This window comes from Lissotriton helveticus, chromosome 10 (assembly GCF_964261635.1).
Source record: "Lissotriton helveticus chromosome 10, aLisHel1.1, whole genome shotgun sequence".
Lineage (NCBI taxonomy): Eukaryota > Metazoa > Chordata > Amphibia > Caudata > Salamandridae > Lissotriton > Lissotriton helveticus.
The window spans coordinates 1218199796-1218218459 of record NC_136071.1 but is presented as its reverse complement, the minus strand read 5'-3'; the positions used below and the strand labels follow the sequence as shown (position 1 = coordinate 1218218459).

Genomic DNA, 18664 nt, shown 5'->3' with positions numbered 1-18664 from the left:
GAAAGGGCTTGCGTCAGTCTTACGCCTGCTGTGAGGCAGGCGCAAGATTTTGACGCAACAGCGTCCTAAAAGTGACGCAGTGAAATCTCATAATTTCACTGCGTCACTTCTACAAAGCTTTTTGCGGGACAACGCCCCCTCTGCATACATTATACCTGACGCAGGTATAATGTAGCGCAGGGGTTTACAAAGTGACGCATCTGCTTAGATGCGTCATTTTGTGAATAGTGCGCAACAGGAGGCATGTTTTACGCCACCGATGCGTCACAAAAAGTGATGCACGGCCTCAAAAATGCACACAGTTGCCTCCCGAGATCTCCAAGCTCCCAACACAGGCGGGGCACACCATTCTCTTCATCCTTCAGCATTGACTGCGCCCTGCATCCAATTGGTTGTCAGCCCTTCACCCTGATACACACAAAGGGTACCCGGCCGGGTCCCTTGTGAGTATCTTTTATTTCTTCTTTTACTCAACCGGTGTATCACACTCTTCACTTGGCTTGCCTATCGCATTTCAGATGTCCCTACAGCCGTAGGTCCTGAAGAGACCCTGTATTGTGTTCAAGGGTCGAAACGTCGTCGACAACTTTTCAAAACAAACCAATTCAATCAGCCCTGATCAGTGTACACAGTGGCTGTGATCGTTGTACAATCACTTATGGTCGTTTTTTATGGAAACCAAGTCACATTTGTCACCAATTTAAAAGTTTTTCCTTTACTTTTGGGTCCAATTTCACTGGGGACACCTAGCACTATCATGTTTCTTCCTTTATATATAACTTGATACATTGTTTGATATACAGATGCAATATTGGAAAGACAGCTGTCGGTGTCCTTGCTAGCCTTTCTTTCTGACGTCACTAGAACCCTTAACCACTGCGCTTGTGCATGGCATTATCAAGGTAGTTCTTTTCAATGTTCTGCAGGAACCGCTGTTTCTGTTACTAACCTGTTACCCTGGTTCCTAGCGAGTAGGGTCTCCCTTGTCCTTGTTTTCGTCCCTCGGGAGAAGCAGCTGGTGCTCAACGTACTGCGTCTGCGCTCTCTGAGGTGTACTGATGACTAGTACTGGTTGAAATGTAGGTTAACAGTTGATCCAAGATGTCTGAATTGCTCCCATATCTTCTACCCACAGATGCCGGCCTTCCAGCCTACCTCTACGAGTTTAGTCATCGCCCTAGTAGGTACCAGGATTCCAGACCGCCCTACGTGAAGGCCGATCACGCGGATGAGGTCCCCTTCGTCTTTGGCGCCCCATTCATGGATATCGGCAAGAACGGTAGGAAACACGTACCTCACAGAACTGATATCCAAATACAAGCCAAGAGGGTCTTTAGGCGCAGTGGGTGACTGCAACTCCTGGGAGGAATCGCGTGGGTGCATGGTCCCAAAGAGATCCCTTCATGTGGGGGTGGGCAAAGGGGTGCGCTGCCCTTAGGGAGTGCACAGCCAGCCTCATGACACCTGACAAGAGCGGACCTGGGTCTGAGGCTCAGCTTGTCTGGCAACAAAGTTCTGGAGATGAGATTCCACAACAGTGAAGGAGCTGGAACCAGCCCAGGCCTTGCTGAGGGTTTTTCAAAGGGAAAACTGTAGGAGCTGGTGGTGAAGGGCTGAGGCTGTCTCCGATCGAGGGGAAGAGGACCTTGGAACACCCGATGCACAGCCTAGAGAACTCTGATTTTACTCATTCAGCACGAACAGACACTGGAGAGGGCACAAGACACATCAGACGTGGTGACACTTTTTGAGGGTCAGTAGAGAGCAATGTCTCAGTCTGTTTCCCTAATTCATGTTTTTGTGTTTCAGATTCCTCAATTCCTTCTTGTCTTTCAGATTCCTTAATTCTTGTTGTTTCCGTTCTTGCACCCCATATTGCTTACGTCTTTCCCTCCACAGATTTGCGCTTTTTCTTTGCCACCCACTCCCCCTGCAGCCCGATCTCCCGTCCAGCTGTTCTCCCTCCCACCTCCCTCGCACCACGCCCAGCACCCCTCCCCAACCTACTTTTTTAGGTCTCGCCTAGTGTAGCAGCGTAAATGCGCTGCCATCGCTTTGCGAGGCATGCAGTATACACTATAGTGTGGAAGATCCGCCCACTCTCCGGCCCATCTTCTTCACTGGCTTAGGTTATAAATGCTGCCTTCCGATTGGTTTTAAGCTTGTTAGTCCCTCCCCATGACAGCCATGTCAGTCATTTGTATCCTTCCACAGCTACTGGCCCCTTTACTGCACAGACTACTTTCTTCCATGCTGTCCGCTGCCTTCTCAAACACTGCCCCCCGTTCGTGCCTTGTTGCTGTTCGTGCCTTTTACTACTTTGTTCTGTGCTGTCCGCTGCCTTCTCGAACGCCCCCCCATTCATGCCTTGTTGTTGTTCGTGCCTTTTACTACTTTCTTCCTGTGTTGTCCACTGCCTTCTCAAAAGCCGCCCCTAGTTTGTGCCTTGTTGTTGTTCGTGCCTTTCACTACTTTCTTCCCATGCTGTCGGCTGCCTTCACAAACACTAACCCCTGCCCCCTCATTTTTTTTCAGGCAGTGCTGCCTGTTCTTATGACTCTAGGCTGCAGGCAATTTAATGTGAAGCAGCTGTGCCGTCGTGCAACAGCGGAATAGGTCTAGTAAAGCATTACAGTACCTAAACCACGACACATGCAAAGAGACTGGGCTCAGGGGCGTAGCTTCCATTGGTGCAGCAGGTGGAGTGGCACCGGGGCCCACAGGAGTGAGGGGACCTTTGATCCCTTGTTGTTGCTGTGGCAAGCCATAACAACGCTACGCTATTGAATGGATTGTCTGACAAACAGTTTCTGGAGATACCAAGCCTTGCTTAATTTTGTGAAGAAAGCGTTTTGCACTGAGTGTTCAGTCTCCCGAAAAACACAACTAAGGCCACTTTCCGCCATTACCGCAAGACTTTGCGTTCTGCTTTTAATGTGGGTTTCATACCCTTGGAGTATCAAAGTCAGAGCAGGTTGTTAACAGACGGACGCCGAAAGGGCATTACAGTAACATTTTAATTATGTCTCTAAATGTGCATTATATTTCTAGCCGCACCTGTTGTGGCAGCCACATCACGTCTCCAAGGGGGAGACGCAGTTTGATGCTCACTGATTCTCCAAATCGCCAGCCTGCTTGGCATTGCATCTCCATTGTGCATGTCTTCATACCCATGCTTGAGAAGTGTGGCACTGTATTTTTGATGCGGGAAATCCTACGACGAGTAGGAATGACCTGAAGTACACTTGACTCACAACAGTGCTGTATAGTTAGTCCAATATAATTAGAGAATTTTAGTACATTCCAGTTTGAATTTGTTTAAGTCATTTATTTGTTGATCATCATATTTCATTCATATAATTAAACATTCTCATCTTCTGATTTCTTTTCATAATTGAATCTCAAACGACGTGTTAATGATCCACATAATTATTAAATGCCCCAATGCATTTCGCACAAAAGTGCGCTTCCTCAGGGGGTCTGTAATTAAAATAAAAATGACAAGAGTAGGTATACTAGTATATTTCCAGGAGGCGGTACAGTACAACTAAATATGCGTGCTTAGAACAACTAAGTGAAGTCAACACAAAAGTGAATAAATCAAAAATAATGAATAGCGAGGGGTGTACACCAGAACCCGACCGAAAATCATGCATGTGCTCAGGAACGCTGTCCTCAGAGTTTGAAACGCCGAAAAAGAACTACAACAACCAACAGGGGTCAAAAAATAAAGGTGACTGTGAATTAAAAAGTAACACGAATATGTGACTAAAAAGGTAACCGAAGTGAAGAAACCATGAATATGGTGACTATTAAAGCTATACGGTGTGCTGCCCCATGCACTAGAATCGAGTCGTCAAAGTATCAAAGACGCTCGCGTAATGATATAAACATCGGAATCACAAGTTTAGCGGTAGCTTACCCGATTGCTGAAAAGTTCAAAAGAACCGCATTAGGTAACGAGAATCCGGCTCCATGCAAAGCAGGAACCCGGAAGACGCCACGCATGCGCAGTAGCGCATTGAAAAAGGATGTCGGACGGTAAACAAGGAAAAAAGACCATAGCGGCTTGCAGGTGTACCTTAAAGATAGTCCGATGGGCTTGTAAAAAGAAAGTAGCATGCATCGATCCTAGCTGAAATGTAAACATCCTGTGATGCACCAAGAAAGGTGAAATGTGTGAAAATGAAAAATGTAAAATAAAGAGATAAACACAGGAAAAACGGTGGAAAGAGTACTAAATTAGCAGTACAGTCAAAAATGCTATGTACGAAAATCAGTCTGAACAAAACATGAGAGTAAGGCAATGTAACGCTAAGAAAAATGAAAGGGTAAGTACAATAAATACACAAACCTATAGGTACATCCCTAATTGGGCATGATATTTGAATGCAACTATTTACAAATTATCTTCATTTCACAGCCAATGGAGGTCAATAAATACAGTACATTCAGATGATAGAATTGAATACTTAATCATAGATGGCATCCAAATTCAAGACGCTCATTAAGTCCTTTAGGCTGAATTGCATGCAGTCTATATATCCAGTGTAGTTCTCGCTGTAGTAATTTTTTATTGTTATCGATGTGTGGTTGTTTCTCTACTATTTCCAAAATCAGGAAGCGGCCGCTGAAGATAGAGTAAAGCTCAAGAACCGAGATGAGTTACTGAAACCGAAATCGAAAGTCCAACAACAAGTGACCCGTAATGTCTTTGTATCCAAATACTCCACAAAATCAAGACAAATTAAAGAGGTTATTCGCAAACACTGGCCTTTACTACAATCAGAAACTGAATTTAATCATATTTTTGAAACACCTCCAATCTTTGCCTACCAACGCACCAAGACCATTCAACAACTCATCAAACAACCTACAGTGACAAAACAAACCACTTTCAAAGGAACCATCCCATGTCACAATTGCAGCCATTGCAACAGTGTAATTCTTGGATCTACCATGATGCATCCTACCCAAGGTACTGTCATCAATCTCCGAGTGAATGCTACATGTGATACGACCAACGTTATCTACATGATAAAATGCCCATGTGGTCTCCCATATGTGGGCAAAACTGAACGAAAAATAAAAATCAGGCTAAATGAACACCGGAGTAACATCCGCACAAAAAATACAAAATCTAATATTGCGGCACACTTCACTCAACAATCCCACAACCCAAGTCAAATACGCTTCCTGATTTTGGAAATAGTAGAGAAACAACCACACATCGATAACAATAAAAAATTACTACAGCGAGAACTACACTGGATATATAGACTGCATGCAATTCAGCCTAAAGGACTTAATGAGCGTCTTGAATTTGGATGCCATCTATGATTAAGTATTCAATTCTATCATCTGAATGTACTGTATTTATTGACCTCCATTGGCTGTGAAATGAAGATAATTTGTAAATAGTTGCATTCAAATATCATGCCCAATTAGGGATGTACCTATAGGTTTGTGTATTTATTGTACTTACCCTTTCATTTTTCTTAGCGTTACATTGCCTTACTCTCATGTTTTGTTCAGACTGATTTTCGTACATAGCATTTTTGACTGTACTGCTAATTTAGTACTCTTTCCACCGTTTTTCCTGTGTTTATCTCTTTATTTTACATTTTTCATTTTCACACATTTCACCTTTCTTGGTGCATCACGGGATGTTTACATTTCAGCTAGGATCGATGCATGCTACTTTCTTTTTACAAGCCCATCGGACTATCTTTAAGGTACACCTGCAAGCCGCTATGGTCTTTTTTCCTTGTTTACCGTCCGACATCCTTTTTCAATGCGCTACTGCGCATGCGTGGCGTCTTCCGGGTTCCTGCTTTGCATGGAGCCGGATTCTCGTTACCTAATGCGGTTCTTTTGAACTTTTCAGCAATCGGGTAAGCTACCGCTAAACTTGTGATTCCGATGTTTATATCATTACGCGAGCGTCTTTGATACTTTGATGACTCGATTCTAGTGCATGGGGCAGCACACCGTATAGCTTTAATAGTCACCATATTCATGGTTTCTTCACTTCGGTTACCTTTTTAGTCACATATTCGTGTTACTTTTTAATTCACAAACAGTCACCTTTATTTTTTGACCCCTGTTGGTTGTTGTAGTTCTTTTTCGGCGTTTCAAACTCTGAGGACAGCGTTCCTGAGCACATGCATGATTTTCGGTCGGGTTCTGGTGTACACCCCTCGCTATTCATTATTTTTGATTTATTCACTTTTGTGTTGACTTCACTTAGTTGTTCTAAGCACGCATATTTAGTTGTACTGTACCGCCTCCTGGAAATATACTAGTATACCTACTCTTGTCATTTTTATTTTAATTACAGACCCCCTGAGGAAGCGCACTTTTGTGCGAAATGCATTGGGGCATTTAATAATTATGTGGATCATTAACACGTCGTTTGAGATTCAATTATGAAAAGAAATCAGAAGATGAGAATGTTTAATTATATGAATGAAATATGATGATCAACAAATAAATGACTTAAACAAATTCAAACTGGAATGTACTAAAATTCTCTAATTATATTGGACTAACTATACAGCACTGTTGTGAGTCAAGTGTACTTCAGGTCATTCCTACTCGTCGTAGGATTTCCCGCAGCTATTGTTCTGAGCACCTCATGACCCAGGAGGTGAACACCTGGAGTACCTATAAGATTTGAATATTACGAAAAACTTTACTACCACATACACTTAAGGAGTGCAGCGGTTCAATATTTGACTGTATTTTTGATCACACACTTCCGTCTTAAACGCCAGTAGGAAGTTTGTTGACACACTGATTTTTGTTCCTGTTTTGTTGCTACAGTTATTTCATACTCCCCCAGGTTCTGCTCCTCAGCTGACCCAGCTAAAGGAATACGACCTCCTGACACTCATCATATCATCTCTGAGAACAGAGCAGTGCAGAATACAATGCTACCCTGGACTGCGTGTACAATGGCGTTCAGAAATACCAAAAGTAGGGCTCTGCTACTGAGCATGAGCGCCCCCTCCAGGAGCTCAATCAATCAATCAATCAATCAATCAATCAATCAGGGGGTTTATATAGCGCGCTACTCACCCGTGAGGGTCTCAAGGTGCGGGGGGGAGCAGCTCCGGATCAGTTGAAGAGGCAGGTCTTGAGGTCCTTCCTGAACGTGTGCAGGGTCGGTGAGCGTCTGATGTTTACAGGGAGCTTGTTCCAGGTCTTGGCCGAGATGTAAGAGAAGACTCTTCTACCTGCTCTGTTACGGCGGATGCGGGGGACATGGGCCGGGGCGAGATCGGCGGAGCAGAGGTTCCTCTTAGGTACGTGGATGGATAATCTTTCGTTGAGGTATTTGGGTCCAATGTCGTTGAGGGATCTGTAGGCGTGGGTGAGGAGTTTGAAGGTGACCCTCTTCTCGACGGGGAGCCAGTAGAATCAGTTTCTGTATTACTCATGTTTAACTTTATAGAATTGAAACATTGTCTAAGCGACCTTAATGTGCTCGTAATTGTTTGTTTTTGTTCTTTACTTGTGGCGATAAATTGTCATTTACTAATCGGGGAACCGCAGACTCTTGCACCGTCACTGCGCATAATAATTTTGATCCGAAGTGTTCCAGTGGCAGATTGCGTCTCCAGAGCCTTGAATATACGGACCGTCAGGGGAGGGGGCGCTTGCTTGTGACAGCCCCCATTGAGGGACATCACGGATCACAGATGCATTCCTCTCCCACCTTCTCCACCAGCCTCCTTCAGGGTAACACTTCCCCAGGGGCCTTCCTCGTGCGGCGGAGGTTTGGGATTTGCAAGATTATAGACGCTAAAAGATGAAGGTTAAGAACAGGGCACAATGAAGATTATTTAGGGAAATCAATGCAGCGGGTGGCATTGCTGAGGGCCCGCGACCGAGTCCAGTCATTGCAGGTTGGCCGCGCTGAGGTCTGTCTGTTGCCTCAGCGCCGTCTCGTAAGAGCTTGAGGGCATATCAACAACAGTCGGCAATAATTATCGGTAAGCACACTTAGCGCAAGGATAATTATCGCCGGCTACTGCTGAATTTGATTGCAGAGATAGTGCGCTATCAACAACGCTTATCTCCAATGCGATATAAATTCAAGCGATGGCGGCTAAATGTGCGATTATCGCTGGAAATCCAACGATAATCGCACAGCGATAGGCAAAACCTTGTTGATAGGGCTGGGTGGTCTCAGCCTTATAATCCACCACCCATAGGCTATTATGATTTAGTCCGTTTACAATCAGGCGTAATGGAACCTACGATAAGCGAGGTTAGCGCTACTTTTATTGTTGCTATGCAGGTTAGCGTGCAGCTTGATAATTGGAGAAATGTCTGTTAGCGACATTTCTCACGTTATTTTACTCAGTTACGCCCACTTGGCATGTCATTAACGTTGCAAAGCTGGGCGTTGAGAAAACGGGCGCAGAGGCATAGGAACACGCACTAGTGTGTCATTGATGATAGTGCGATAAAATTATCGCTGCTTTTTGCCCGAAAACGGACGCTAAAGTGGAGATAATTTTATCGCGGGTCTTTATAATATGCCCCTAAGGGGCAGATTTACAAGCCCCTTGTGCTACCCGTACGCCACTTTTCCCATGTTAAAAATTATGCAAAAGTGGCGCAAGCGAGATTTAAATCCCCCCCTAAGTGTGTGCAGAGACTGTCAGTGACCTCAGCCGGCATTCACATAATGTACTTAAATAAACTCTGCTGTGCGGCTGTAGGAAACGCTCTTTGAATCGCTAGAGCCGTGACTGGTGCCCCTTGCGGACTACGGGCTGCACCCCCCTCCACCCTCCCCCTGACACAGTTTGAACTCTGAGATACAATCATGGTTCCTGGCAGCTCGAATCAACCTCTCTGAGGGCTACAGATTGCACATGGCTGCTGTTACGACGTCGCCGCCTGGGTACATGTCTTGTAAAGTACACAGGCCTGCTGGCGGCAGGGTTTGGAATCATTCAGTGTCGCCCTGCTCCCGGGCGCCTGGTTTGGAATCTGTTGGAAATGGGATCCCCGGCTGGCCAGGGCTTTCGCCAAAGTCAGTCAGAGACCACCACCCCCAAGTCAGGGCAAGGGAGTTACACGCCAAGATAACCCCTACTCACCCTCTAGGTAACGTGGCGCGATCAGTAAGGCTAAACTTGGAGGCGATGTAGGCTAAGTATTTGCGCACGCACCCCAGCAACAACAACCAAAGGCCCACCACAAAGGAAACTCCACACAAGGTTATATAAAAATAGCCTTTGTATTACACCAAAACACATTAGATAAAACACACACTTTACAATGTGCCAGAGGCACGGGAAGAATTTACAAGGGGATATTTACAAGACAGGGCCACCTGGACCACTGTCAGGAATCAGAAGTAGCACTTTCAGAAATAGCACTTAGAATATAAATCACTGTAGCACAAATATCAAAATAGTGTACACAACCAGTAATCACTGGTAACAGGACCTCACTAGCACCACCTGTACTAGGGAGAAAACAACCACCTAAGTATTACAATACCTGTAGGGGTGTAAAAACAAGACACATGATGCAATGCATAACATACATTCAGAGGTGTAAGGCACATGACGCATAAAAACACATTCAGAGGTGCAGAACAATAACAATGGCGCCAAACTCACAAGTCACCACCTGTGACTGTCCATGTGTCCCAATGTCAGGGGGGCCTAAACGTGGCAGCTGCCCACGAAGTGCTGGGCAGCTGAATCACTGTTGGGCCACTGCTGGAGCCTCGCAGGCTCTGGCCAGAACAATGTGGGCAACAAGGGAGAGCCTCTCAGGGCTCTAAAACAACAAGGGGGGCAATGTGGGAGCCTCGCTGGGCTCTCAAGAAATAAATTGGCCCCCTGAGCCTCTCCGGGCTCCAAGTAAATCAATGCAGCCCCTCTGGGCTCTGAATGCACAGATGCAGCCTCACTGGGCTGGGGGGGTCCCTCACGGAGGAGCCCACGAGCCTCTCGGGGCTCGGTAGCAACGGCGGGGTCTGGGAGTCCCTCACGGGGGACTCAGGACACAAGGAAATGCCCCAGAGCCTCTCGGGCTCACAGAAAAGCTCCCGCTCGTTGGAGCCTCTCTCAGGCTTTGTTGGAGTCCCCCTCCTGGGGACTCGGGAATCACTTGAGCCCCCCCGGGCCTCTTAGCACAAGGGACGCGCTCCGAAGGGGAGGGGCGGGCACTCACCGGTCTCTGGCGGCTGCAGCTCCTCTGCTTCGGGCGGCTCTGCACGGGAGCTCCCGCTCCTCGGGGGCTCCCTCCACACTTCTCCCTCCCTCTCCTGGGCTCTCCCTCGCTTAGGGAGCCTGGGAGGGGAGACAAGAAAAGACGCCGGCTTCCGCCCTCACCGGAGCACGGGGTGGCCTCCCGTCCGCTTCCAGTTGCTTCTCTGTCCTGCCCCCGGCCTGCCTGACTTCCGGGTCGCGGCTGTGGGGGCGGGACTTCTGCCGGGCCGCGCTCGGATTGGCCGGCCGGCAGGAGCACTTCCGGGTCGTCGCGGGCAGCGCGGCGGCCCGTCTCCGGCACTTCTAGGCGGGGGCTCAATAAACCGAGGGCTCCCTCGAGTTTAAGAATAACAGCAAATTACCGGGGCAATGCCGGGTGGGCACCGGCTGAAACAATAAAGCGCCCGAGGCGCTGGCAGGAAATAGGGCGCGCTCTCAGAGCTAGGGGGCAAATCTAGCACCGCAAATCAAGGGAAGCGCTCCCAGGCGCTCGGAGGGAAATCCACAGCGCTCCTAGCGCTAGCAATAATCCCAGCGCTTCCAGGGGCTTCAGGGAGGGTCCAAAGTGCTCCCAGGCGCTGTGAGCACAGCACAGCGCTCCCAGGTGCTATCAGACAGCAACAAGCCCAGCAAAAGTTCCTCAGGACAGGCAGGGGGCAAGGCTGGGCCCAGAGCCAGCACACTGGGTCTCCAGGCAGGGAGACACTCTAAGTGGCGGTCCTCTGGCCCAGCAGCAGCAGCAACAGCCCCCTCAGGATCCTGGAAGAGAACAACATCTGTGGGGACACAGCCCCATTTTTATACACCATTTTCCTTTGTCTGAAGGTGCAGAGTGGGGGCGGAACCAGTCGCAGCTGGTTCTTGAGTACTCTGTTTACCTCAACCACCCTCTCTATTCACTGGCAGGGCTTGGGTCATTAGACACACCACAGGGGGGCGGAGCCAGCATTGTGTGGGGAAAACCCAGCCCATCCAGGACACAGGTACACTCCTCCCACACATCACTCATGCTAATCTCCCACTCACCACCGGGCAGACCCATCCAGACTTCCTGGAGCCTGGCATGCCAGCCAGCTCCAGCCAATCACACGCCAGCACCCTCACTGCACACATATCTCAATGTCCAGAAGTAGCACTTCCCTTCTAGACACATACATGCCGCAGACACCATCTCGCAGCATTCACTCTCACGAGTTCACACATACCAGACTCAAGCCTGTACACCCCACGCATCAGGAACTACTAGGGACACATACATTCCCCATGCATTCATATGGGCGGGCAGGCCTAGCTCAGCACATGCACTCAGAGTGCGCACGCACTTTCCACTGGGACACAGTGAAAGTGCGCAGAATCCAAAAATCACCATCTCCAGGTCACCATTTCAAGCAAAAAGTCTAGGGGTGAACCTGCCCTAAGGGCCCAAGTCCAACAGAATCATTCCGCATCGCCCTGCTCCCGGGCGCCTGGTTTGGACCGGGGGGTTTGTATCATTCAGCGTCGCCCTGCTCCCGGGCTCCTGGATTGCACCGGGGGGTTTGTATCATTCAGCGTCACCCTGCTCCCGGGCGCCTGGTTTGGACCGGGGGGTTTGGAATCATTCAGTGTCGCCCTGCTCCCGGGTGCCTGGTTTGCACCGGGGGGTTTGGAATCATTCAGTGTCGCCCTGCTCCCGGGCTCCTGGATTGCACCGGGGGGTTTGTATCATTCAGCGTCGCCCTGCTCCCGGGCGCCTGGTTTGCACCGGGGGGTTTGGAATCATTCAGCGTCGCCCTGCTCCCGGGCTCCTGGATTGCACCGGGGGGTTTGTATCATTCAGCGTCGCCCTGCTCCCGGGCTCCTGGATTGCACCGGGGGGTTTGTATCATTCAGTGTCGCCCTGCTCCCGGGCGCCTGGTTTGCACCGGGGGGTTTGGAATCATTCAGCGTCGCCCTGCTCCCGGGCTCCTGGATTGCACCGGGGGGTTTGTATCATTCAGCGTCGCCCTGCTCCCGGGCGCCTGGTTTGCACCGGGGGGTTTGGAATCATTCAGCGTCGCCCTGCTCCCGGGCTCCTGGATTGCACCGGGGGGTTTGTATCATTCAGCGTCGCCCTGCTCCCAGGCTCCTGGATTGCACCGGGGGGTTTGTATCATTCAGTGTCGCCCTGCTCCCGGGCGCCTGGTTTGCACCGGGGGGTTTGGAATCATTCAGCGTCGCCCTGCTCCCGGGCTCCTGGATTGCACCGGGGGGTTTGTATCATTCAGCGTCGCCCTGCTCCCGGGCGCCTGGTTTGGACCGGGGGGTTTGGAATCATTCAGTGTCGCCCTGCTCCCGGGCGCCTGGTTTGCACCGGGGGGTTTGGAATCATTCAGTGTCGCCCTGCTCCCGGGCGCCTGGTTTGCACCGGGGGGTTTGGAATCATTCAGCGTCGCCCTGCTCCCGGGCGCCTGGTTTGCACCGGGGGGTTTGGAATCATTCCGCGTCGCCCTGCTCCCGGGCGCCTGGTTTGCACCGGGGGGTTTGGAATCATTCAGCGTCACCCTGCTCCCGGGCGCCTGGTTTGCATCGGGGGGGGGGTTTGTAATCATTCAGCGTCGCCCTGCTCCCGGGCGCCTGGTTTGCACCGGGGGGTTTGGAATCATTCAGTGTCGCCCTGCTCCCGGGCGCCTGGTTTGCACCGGGGGGTTTGGAATCATTCAGTGTCGCCCTGCTCCCGGGCGCCTGGTTTGCACCGGGGGGTTTGGAATCATTCAGCGTCGCCCTGCTCCCGGGCGCCTGGTTTGCACCGGGGGGTTTGGAATCATTCAGTGTCGCCCTGCTCCCAGGCTCCTGGATTGCACCGGGGGGTTTGTATCATTCAGCGTCGCCCTGCTCCCGGGCGCCTGGTTTGCACCGGGGGGTTTGGAATCATTCAGTGTTGCCCTGCTCCCGGGCGCCTGGTTTGCACCGGGGGGTTTGGAATCATTCAGCGTCGCCCTGCTCCCGGGCGCCTGGTTTGCACCGGGGGGTTTGAAATCATTCCGCGTCGCCCTGCTCCCGGGCGCCTGGTTTGCACCGGGGGGTTTGGAATCATTCAGCGTCACCCTGCTCCCGGGCGCCTGGTTTGCATCGGGGGGGGTTTGTAATCATTCAGCGTCGCCCTACTCCCGGGCGCCTGGTTTGCACCGGGGGGTTTGGAATCATTCAGTGTCGCCCTGCTCCCGGGCGCCTGGTTTGCACCGGGGGGTTTGGAATCATTCAGTGTCGCCCTGCTCCCGGGCGCCTGGTTTGCACCGGGGGGTTTGGAATCATTCAGCGTCGCCCTGCTCCCGGGCGCCTGGTTTGCATCGGGGGGGGTTTGTAATCATTCAGCGTCGCCCTGCTCCCGGGCGCCTGGTTTGCACCGGGGGGTTTGGAATCATTCAGCGTCGCCCTGCTCCCGGGCGCCTGGTTTGCATCGGGGGGTTTGGAATCATTCAGCGTCGCCCTGCTCCCGGGCGCCTGGTTTGCACCGGGGGGTTTGGAATCATTCAGCGTCGCCCTGCTCCCGGGCGCCTGGTTTGCACCGGGGGGTTTGTATCATTCAGCGTCGCCCTGCTCCCGGGCGCCTGGTTTGGAATCATTCAGTGTCGCCCTGCTCCCGGGCGCCTGGTTTGCACCGGGGGTTTTGTATCATTCAGCGTCGCCCTGCTCCCGGGCGCCTGGTTTGCACCGGGGGGTTTGTATCATTCAGCGTGCCCTGCTCCCGGGCGCTTGGTTTGGAATCATTCCGCATCGCCCTGCTCCCGGGCGCCTGGTTTGCACGGGGGGGCGGGGGGGGTTTGTATCATTCAGCGTCGCCCTGCTCCCGGGCGCCTGGTTTGCACCGGGGGGTTTGTATCATTCAGCGTCGCCCTGCTCCCGGGCGCCTGGTTTGCACCGGGGGGTTTGTATCATTCAGCGTCGCCCTGCTCCCGGGCGCCTGGTTTGGAATCATTCCGCATCGCCCTGCTCCCGGGCGCCTGGTTTGCACCGGGGGGTTTGGAATCATTCAGCGTCACCCTGCTCCCGGGCGCCTGGTTTGCATCGGGGGGGGTTTGTAATCATTCAGCGTCGCCCTACTCCCGGGCGCCTGGTTTGCACCGGGGGGTTTGGAATCATTCAGTGTCGCCCTGCTCCCGGGCGCCTGGTTTGCACCGGGGGGTTTGGAATCATTCAGTGTCGCCCTGCTCCCGGGCGCCTGGTTTGCACCGGGGGGTTTGGAATCATTCAGCGTCGCCCTGCTCCCGGGCGCCTGGTTTGCATCGGGGGGGGTTTGTAATCATTCAGCGTCGCCCTGCTCCCGGGCGCCTGGTTTGCACCGGGGGGTTTGGAATCATTCAGCGTCGCCCTGCTCCCGGGCGCCTGGTTTGCATCGGGGGGTTTGGAATCATTCAGCGTCGCCCTGCTCCCGGGCGCCTGGTTTGCACCGGGGGGTTTGGAATCATTCAGCGTCGCCCTGCTCCCGGGCGCCTGGTTTGCACCGGGGGGTTTGTATCATTCAGCGTCGCCCTGCTCCCGGGCGCCTGGTTTGGAATCATTCAGTGTCGCCCTGCTCCCGGGCGCCTGGTTTGCACCGGGGGTTTTGTATCATTCAGCGTCGCCCTGCTCCCGGGCGCCTGGTTTGCACCGGGGGGTTTGTATCATTCAGCGTGCCCTGCTCCCGGGCGCTTGGTTTGGAATCATTCCGCATCGCCCTGCTCCCGGGCGCCTGGTTTGCACGGGGGGGGGGGGGGGTTTGTATCATTCAGCGTCGCCCTGCTCCCGGGCGCCTGGTTTGCACCGAGGGGTTTGTATCATTCAGCGTCGCCCTGCTCCCGGGCGCCTGGTTTGCACCGGGGGGTTTGTATCATTCAGCGTCGCCCTGCTCCCGGGCGCCTGGTTTGGAATCATTCCGCATCGCCCTGCTCCCGGGCGCCTGGTGTGCACCGGGGGGGGGGTGGGGGTTGGAATCATTCAGTGTCGCCCTGCTCCCGGGCGCCTGGTTTGCACCGGGGGGTTTGTATCATTCAGCGTCGCCCTGCTCCCGGGCGCCTGGTTTGCACCAGGGGGGGGGTTTGGAATCATTCAGCGTCGCCCTGCTCCCGGGCGCCTGGTTTGCACCGGGGGGTTTGGAATCATTCAGTGTCGCCCTGCTCCCGAGCGCCTGGTTTGCACCGGGGGGTTTGTATCATTCAGCGTCGCCCTGCTCCCGGGCGCCTGGTTTGCACCAGGGGGGGGGTTTGGAATCATTCAGCGTCGCCCTGCTCCCGGGCGCCTGGTTTGCACCGGGGGGTTTGCAATCATTCAGTGTCGCTGTTAGACCTGGCACCTTGGCGTGAGTTTCCCTTCCACTTTTTGCTGTTGTGCCTCCAATGTTTTGATGGTGTCTGCTACTCGAGGCACTGCGCCACGGCCAACCCGTGCCGCAGTGCAAGTGCTCCCTACTGTAAAGTGTACATATGATTGATGTCCATGATTGGTTCATTGGATTCACTGTTAGCCCCTAGTAAAGTGCACCAGGAGTGCCAGGGCTTGTGAATGCCAATACTGCTAGTGGGCCTGCAGCGCTGGTTGCGCCACCCACAGAAGCAGCCTTAAAATGTGTCTAGGGTCTGCCATTGCAGAACCTGCGTGCAGTCTGGTACTGTCACCCTGGCTGGGCAAGTGCACACACTTGCCAGCCCCTGAACCTTCCCTTAACTTCATATTAGTCACCCCTATAGTAGGCCTGAGGGCAGGGTGCATTGTAGTGTAAGGTAGAACATGCCCTGATGTGTGTGGCATGTTCTAATAGTGAATTCCTACCAAATTCGTTTTCACTATTGTAAGGCTACCTGTTCCCTTCTAGGCCAGATGGGCTGCTGGAATTATTACACTCTATAATCCCAGCAGGCTCAGGGAACATGGTAGAAATTCGTGTTTAGTATGCCTGAACTCAGAATAATAAAATACTTCTTTTAGTAAAGTTTATTTTAATATCCTGTGTTTGCAAATGCTACTTTTAGAAAGTTAGCATTTGCTTGCCTAACCATTTCAGCCCGCCTCTGCTTGGATGTGGATCTGACTGTCTGGTGTGTGTGAGTGACAGGGCTGGGAGTTGACAGGTAGGGATTAGCAGGAGGACCCCTTAATGGGTGGTGGGAGTTTCCCCTGAATGATGCATCAGGCTGTGCCCCTGCCACCACAATGCTGGCTCCGCCCTCCTGGGGAGCGACTGATGACTCAGCCTGCACCTGGCCCAGGAAGGACCGAAGCTTGTAAACAAAGTGCTCAGGCCACTCCTGCCCTCTCAATGCCGGCTCCGCCCCCCTGGGGAGCGGCTGATGTGCCTGCCCTCACACTGAATGCAGAAGTCATAAGTACCCACAACAAGTACTCAGAGACTGGAGCAGTTATGCAGAGGCCCCCCTGGCTTGCTAGAACAAAAGAAACTGGGTATAAAAGTAGGAGCCCTGCTCCTTGTAAATTAGATCCTGTTTGTGCTACAAGAGAAACTCTGCCCGAAGAGAAGGACCTGGAAGGACTACAAGGAGGAGTGCTGACTCTGGCCTGTGTCTGGTGCCTTGCTGCCAAAGGAGAGGAAGAGAAAAAGACTACAAGAGACTTTTACTTTATTTTGAACTTTGTGCCAAACTCTGCTAAAAGATCTCCAAGGGCTTGCTGCTGAACTTGCCCCCTGACCAGCGCTCCAGGAACAGTGAGCGCTAACCCCTGACCAACGCATCTGCTGTGTGTGCTGCTTATCGCTGCAGCGCTGTCTGAGGAAGACGAGAGCATCAAGCCCCCCTGCACACCGTGACCGTGGGTGAGCAGATCGCCATAGCAACGTGAAGCCCAGCCGCCGCTGGCCTGAACACCGTGACGGCATCTGCACCTGGCCCCACGAGAGCAAAGTAACGGAGGACCCGTCCGGTCCAAGCACCGGAGTCTACTGGGCACAAGCGCCGTAGATTCCCCCGCAAAGACGGACTGCCGCCCTTGTCATCTCCCTCGCTATCAGCGTCTGGCCTGCTGCCCCGCTGAAGGGACATCACCGCGACCGGCACTTTGGCTGGGTACGTCCCGCACTTGGGGACCGTACTGCCACTGCGCCACACCCAGCCGCCGCCGTCAGGAAGACAGAGAAGACGGAGTAAAAGGACCTGAGCCCCCATCGAGCACCGCCGCCCTGGGTGACCCGTGACCTGCTGCCTCGAGCCGCAGCTCGCATCGCCCGTCAAGGAAGCAACGCGACGTGGGACAGCTCCCCCTTCAGCCGCCCTCTCCGAGGATCACCACAAGAAGTGAAAGGTACTGTCTTTGCCCCTCCGCGGCGCGAGCGTCCTGCAATCTGAGCTCGCACCGCGCGGTCTGACCTCAGGCACCCCGGGAGCCTCGCCGCTGCTGTTTGCTTGGCAGCGCGAGCCGCCCCAGAGTCAGAGGCGTGCTCTGCTCTTGGCCCCCGAGGCCCCGCCTGACGCTCCCCGAGGCCCGCGGCCCCCTCTCCCCGAGTCGAGCCCCGAAGGGTGACTCATTTCGAGAGCGGAGACAGCGGGAAGCGCCTTGAAGCGCTATAAGACACTGGAACCTTTCTAAAGCTGGGCAGAAGGCCCAAAAGACCGCATTTATTCAAGAACTGTGCCTTTTTCATAAAGAGTAACTGGAACCTGCATTTGAAGTAACCAAGACTGTATTTACAAGCCTGCTTGAGATTTATATAAAGAACATATATTTTTACAAATACAGTTTGGTGTCATTGTGTGGTGGGTTGGTGGTGATGGTGTGATATTGCAAATGTTTAACCCTACATGCCCCAGAGATTAGCCTAAGACTGCTTAAGCCACACTACCTAGAGGGTAAGCAGAGGTTGTCTTGAAGGTAACCCTCAGCCCTGACGAGGAAGAGAGAGGCCCTGCTTGCCGCCAGTGTTGCACTGCGCCAACCAGAGACTCCCCCTTCCTACATTGGTGGCAGCGGTGGGATTCGCGAATTTACATTTGCAGTGTTTTACCTTAGCTACTGACCATTGCATAGTGATTACAGTCCAGTAACTTAGCCACAGACTTTTTGATTTTTAATTTTGCTAAAGAAGAAGATCCCTAGTGTTGCAAGCATGCCTGGCACAAACAGCGTTGATGGGGCGGAATCCCTGACCTCTGAGGTGTTGGAGGTAGAATGGGACCCATCAAAGTTGGATGACTACAAGAGGAAAGAACTGTGGAGCTTTATAAAGAAGTTCAAGGTTCCCCATGCAGGGTGCAGGAACAAGGATGATTTCTACAGGGCCCTGAAAGCCTGGAGTGAATCAAGGGATGCGCCTGTGGATCCTGTGATACCTGAGCGACCAGACAGCGTCCACAGCTTTGGCAGAGGCCTGTCGCCAGAGGAGCTGGCAGACAGACAGGCAACCAGGGATCATGAGATCAAGATGGCAGAATTGAATTTGAAGGGCCAAATGGAGCTTGAAAGCAAAAAAATGGCTC

At 52.3% G+C, this 18664-nt stretch overlaps 1 protein-coding gene across 1 annotated transcript in view; it reads left to right on the top strand.

The window, feature by feature from the left end:
• LOC144784229 (carboxylesterase 5A-like) overlaps positions 1–18664 on the top strand; it is a 193522-nt gene that overhangs the window by 132032 nt on the left and 42826 nt on the right. Inside the window, exon 11 of the mRNA XM_078662878.1 lies at positions 1136–1279. Within this exon, the coding sequence (XP_078519004.1) occupies positions 1136–1279 (144 nt within the window). The remainder of the gene's footprint in view (positions 1–1135; positions 1280–18664) is intronic.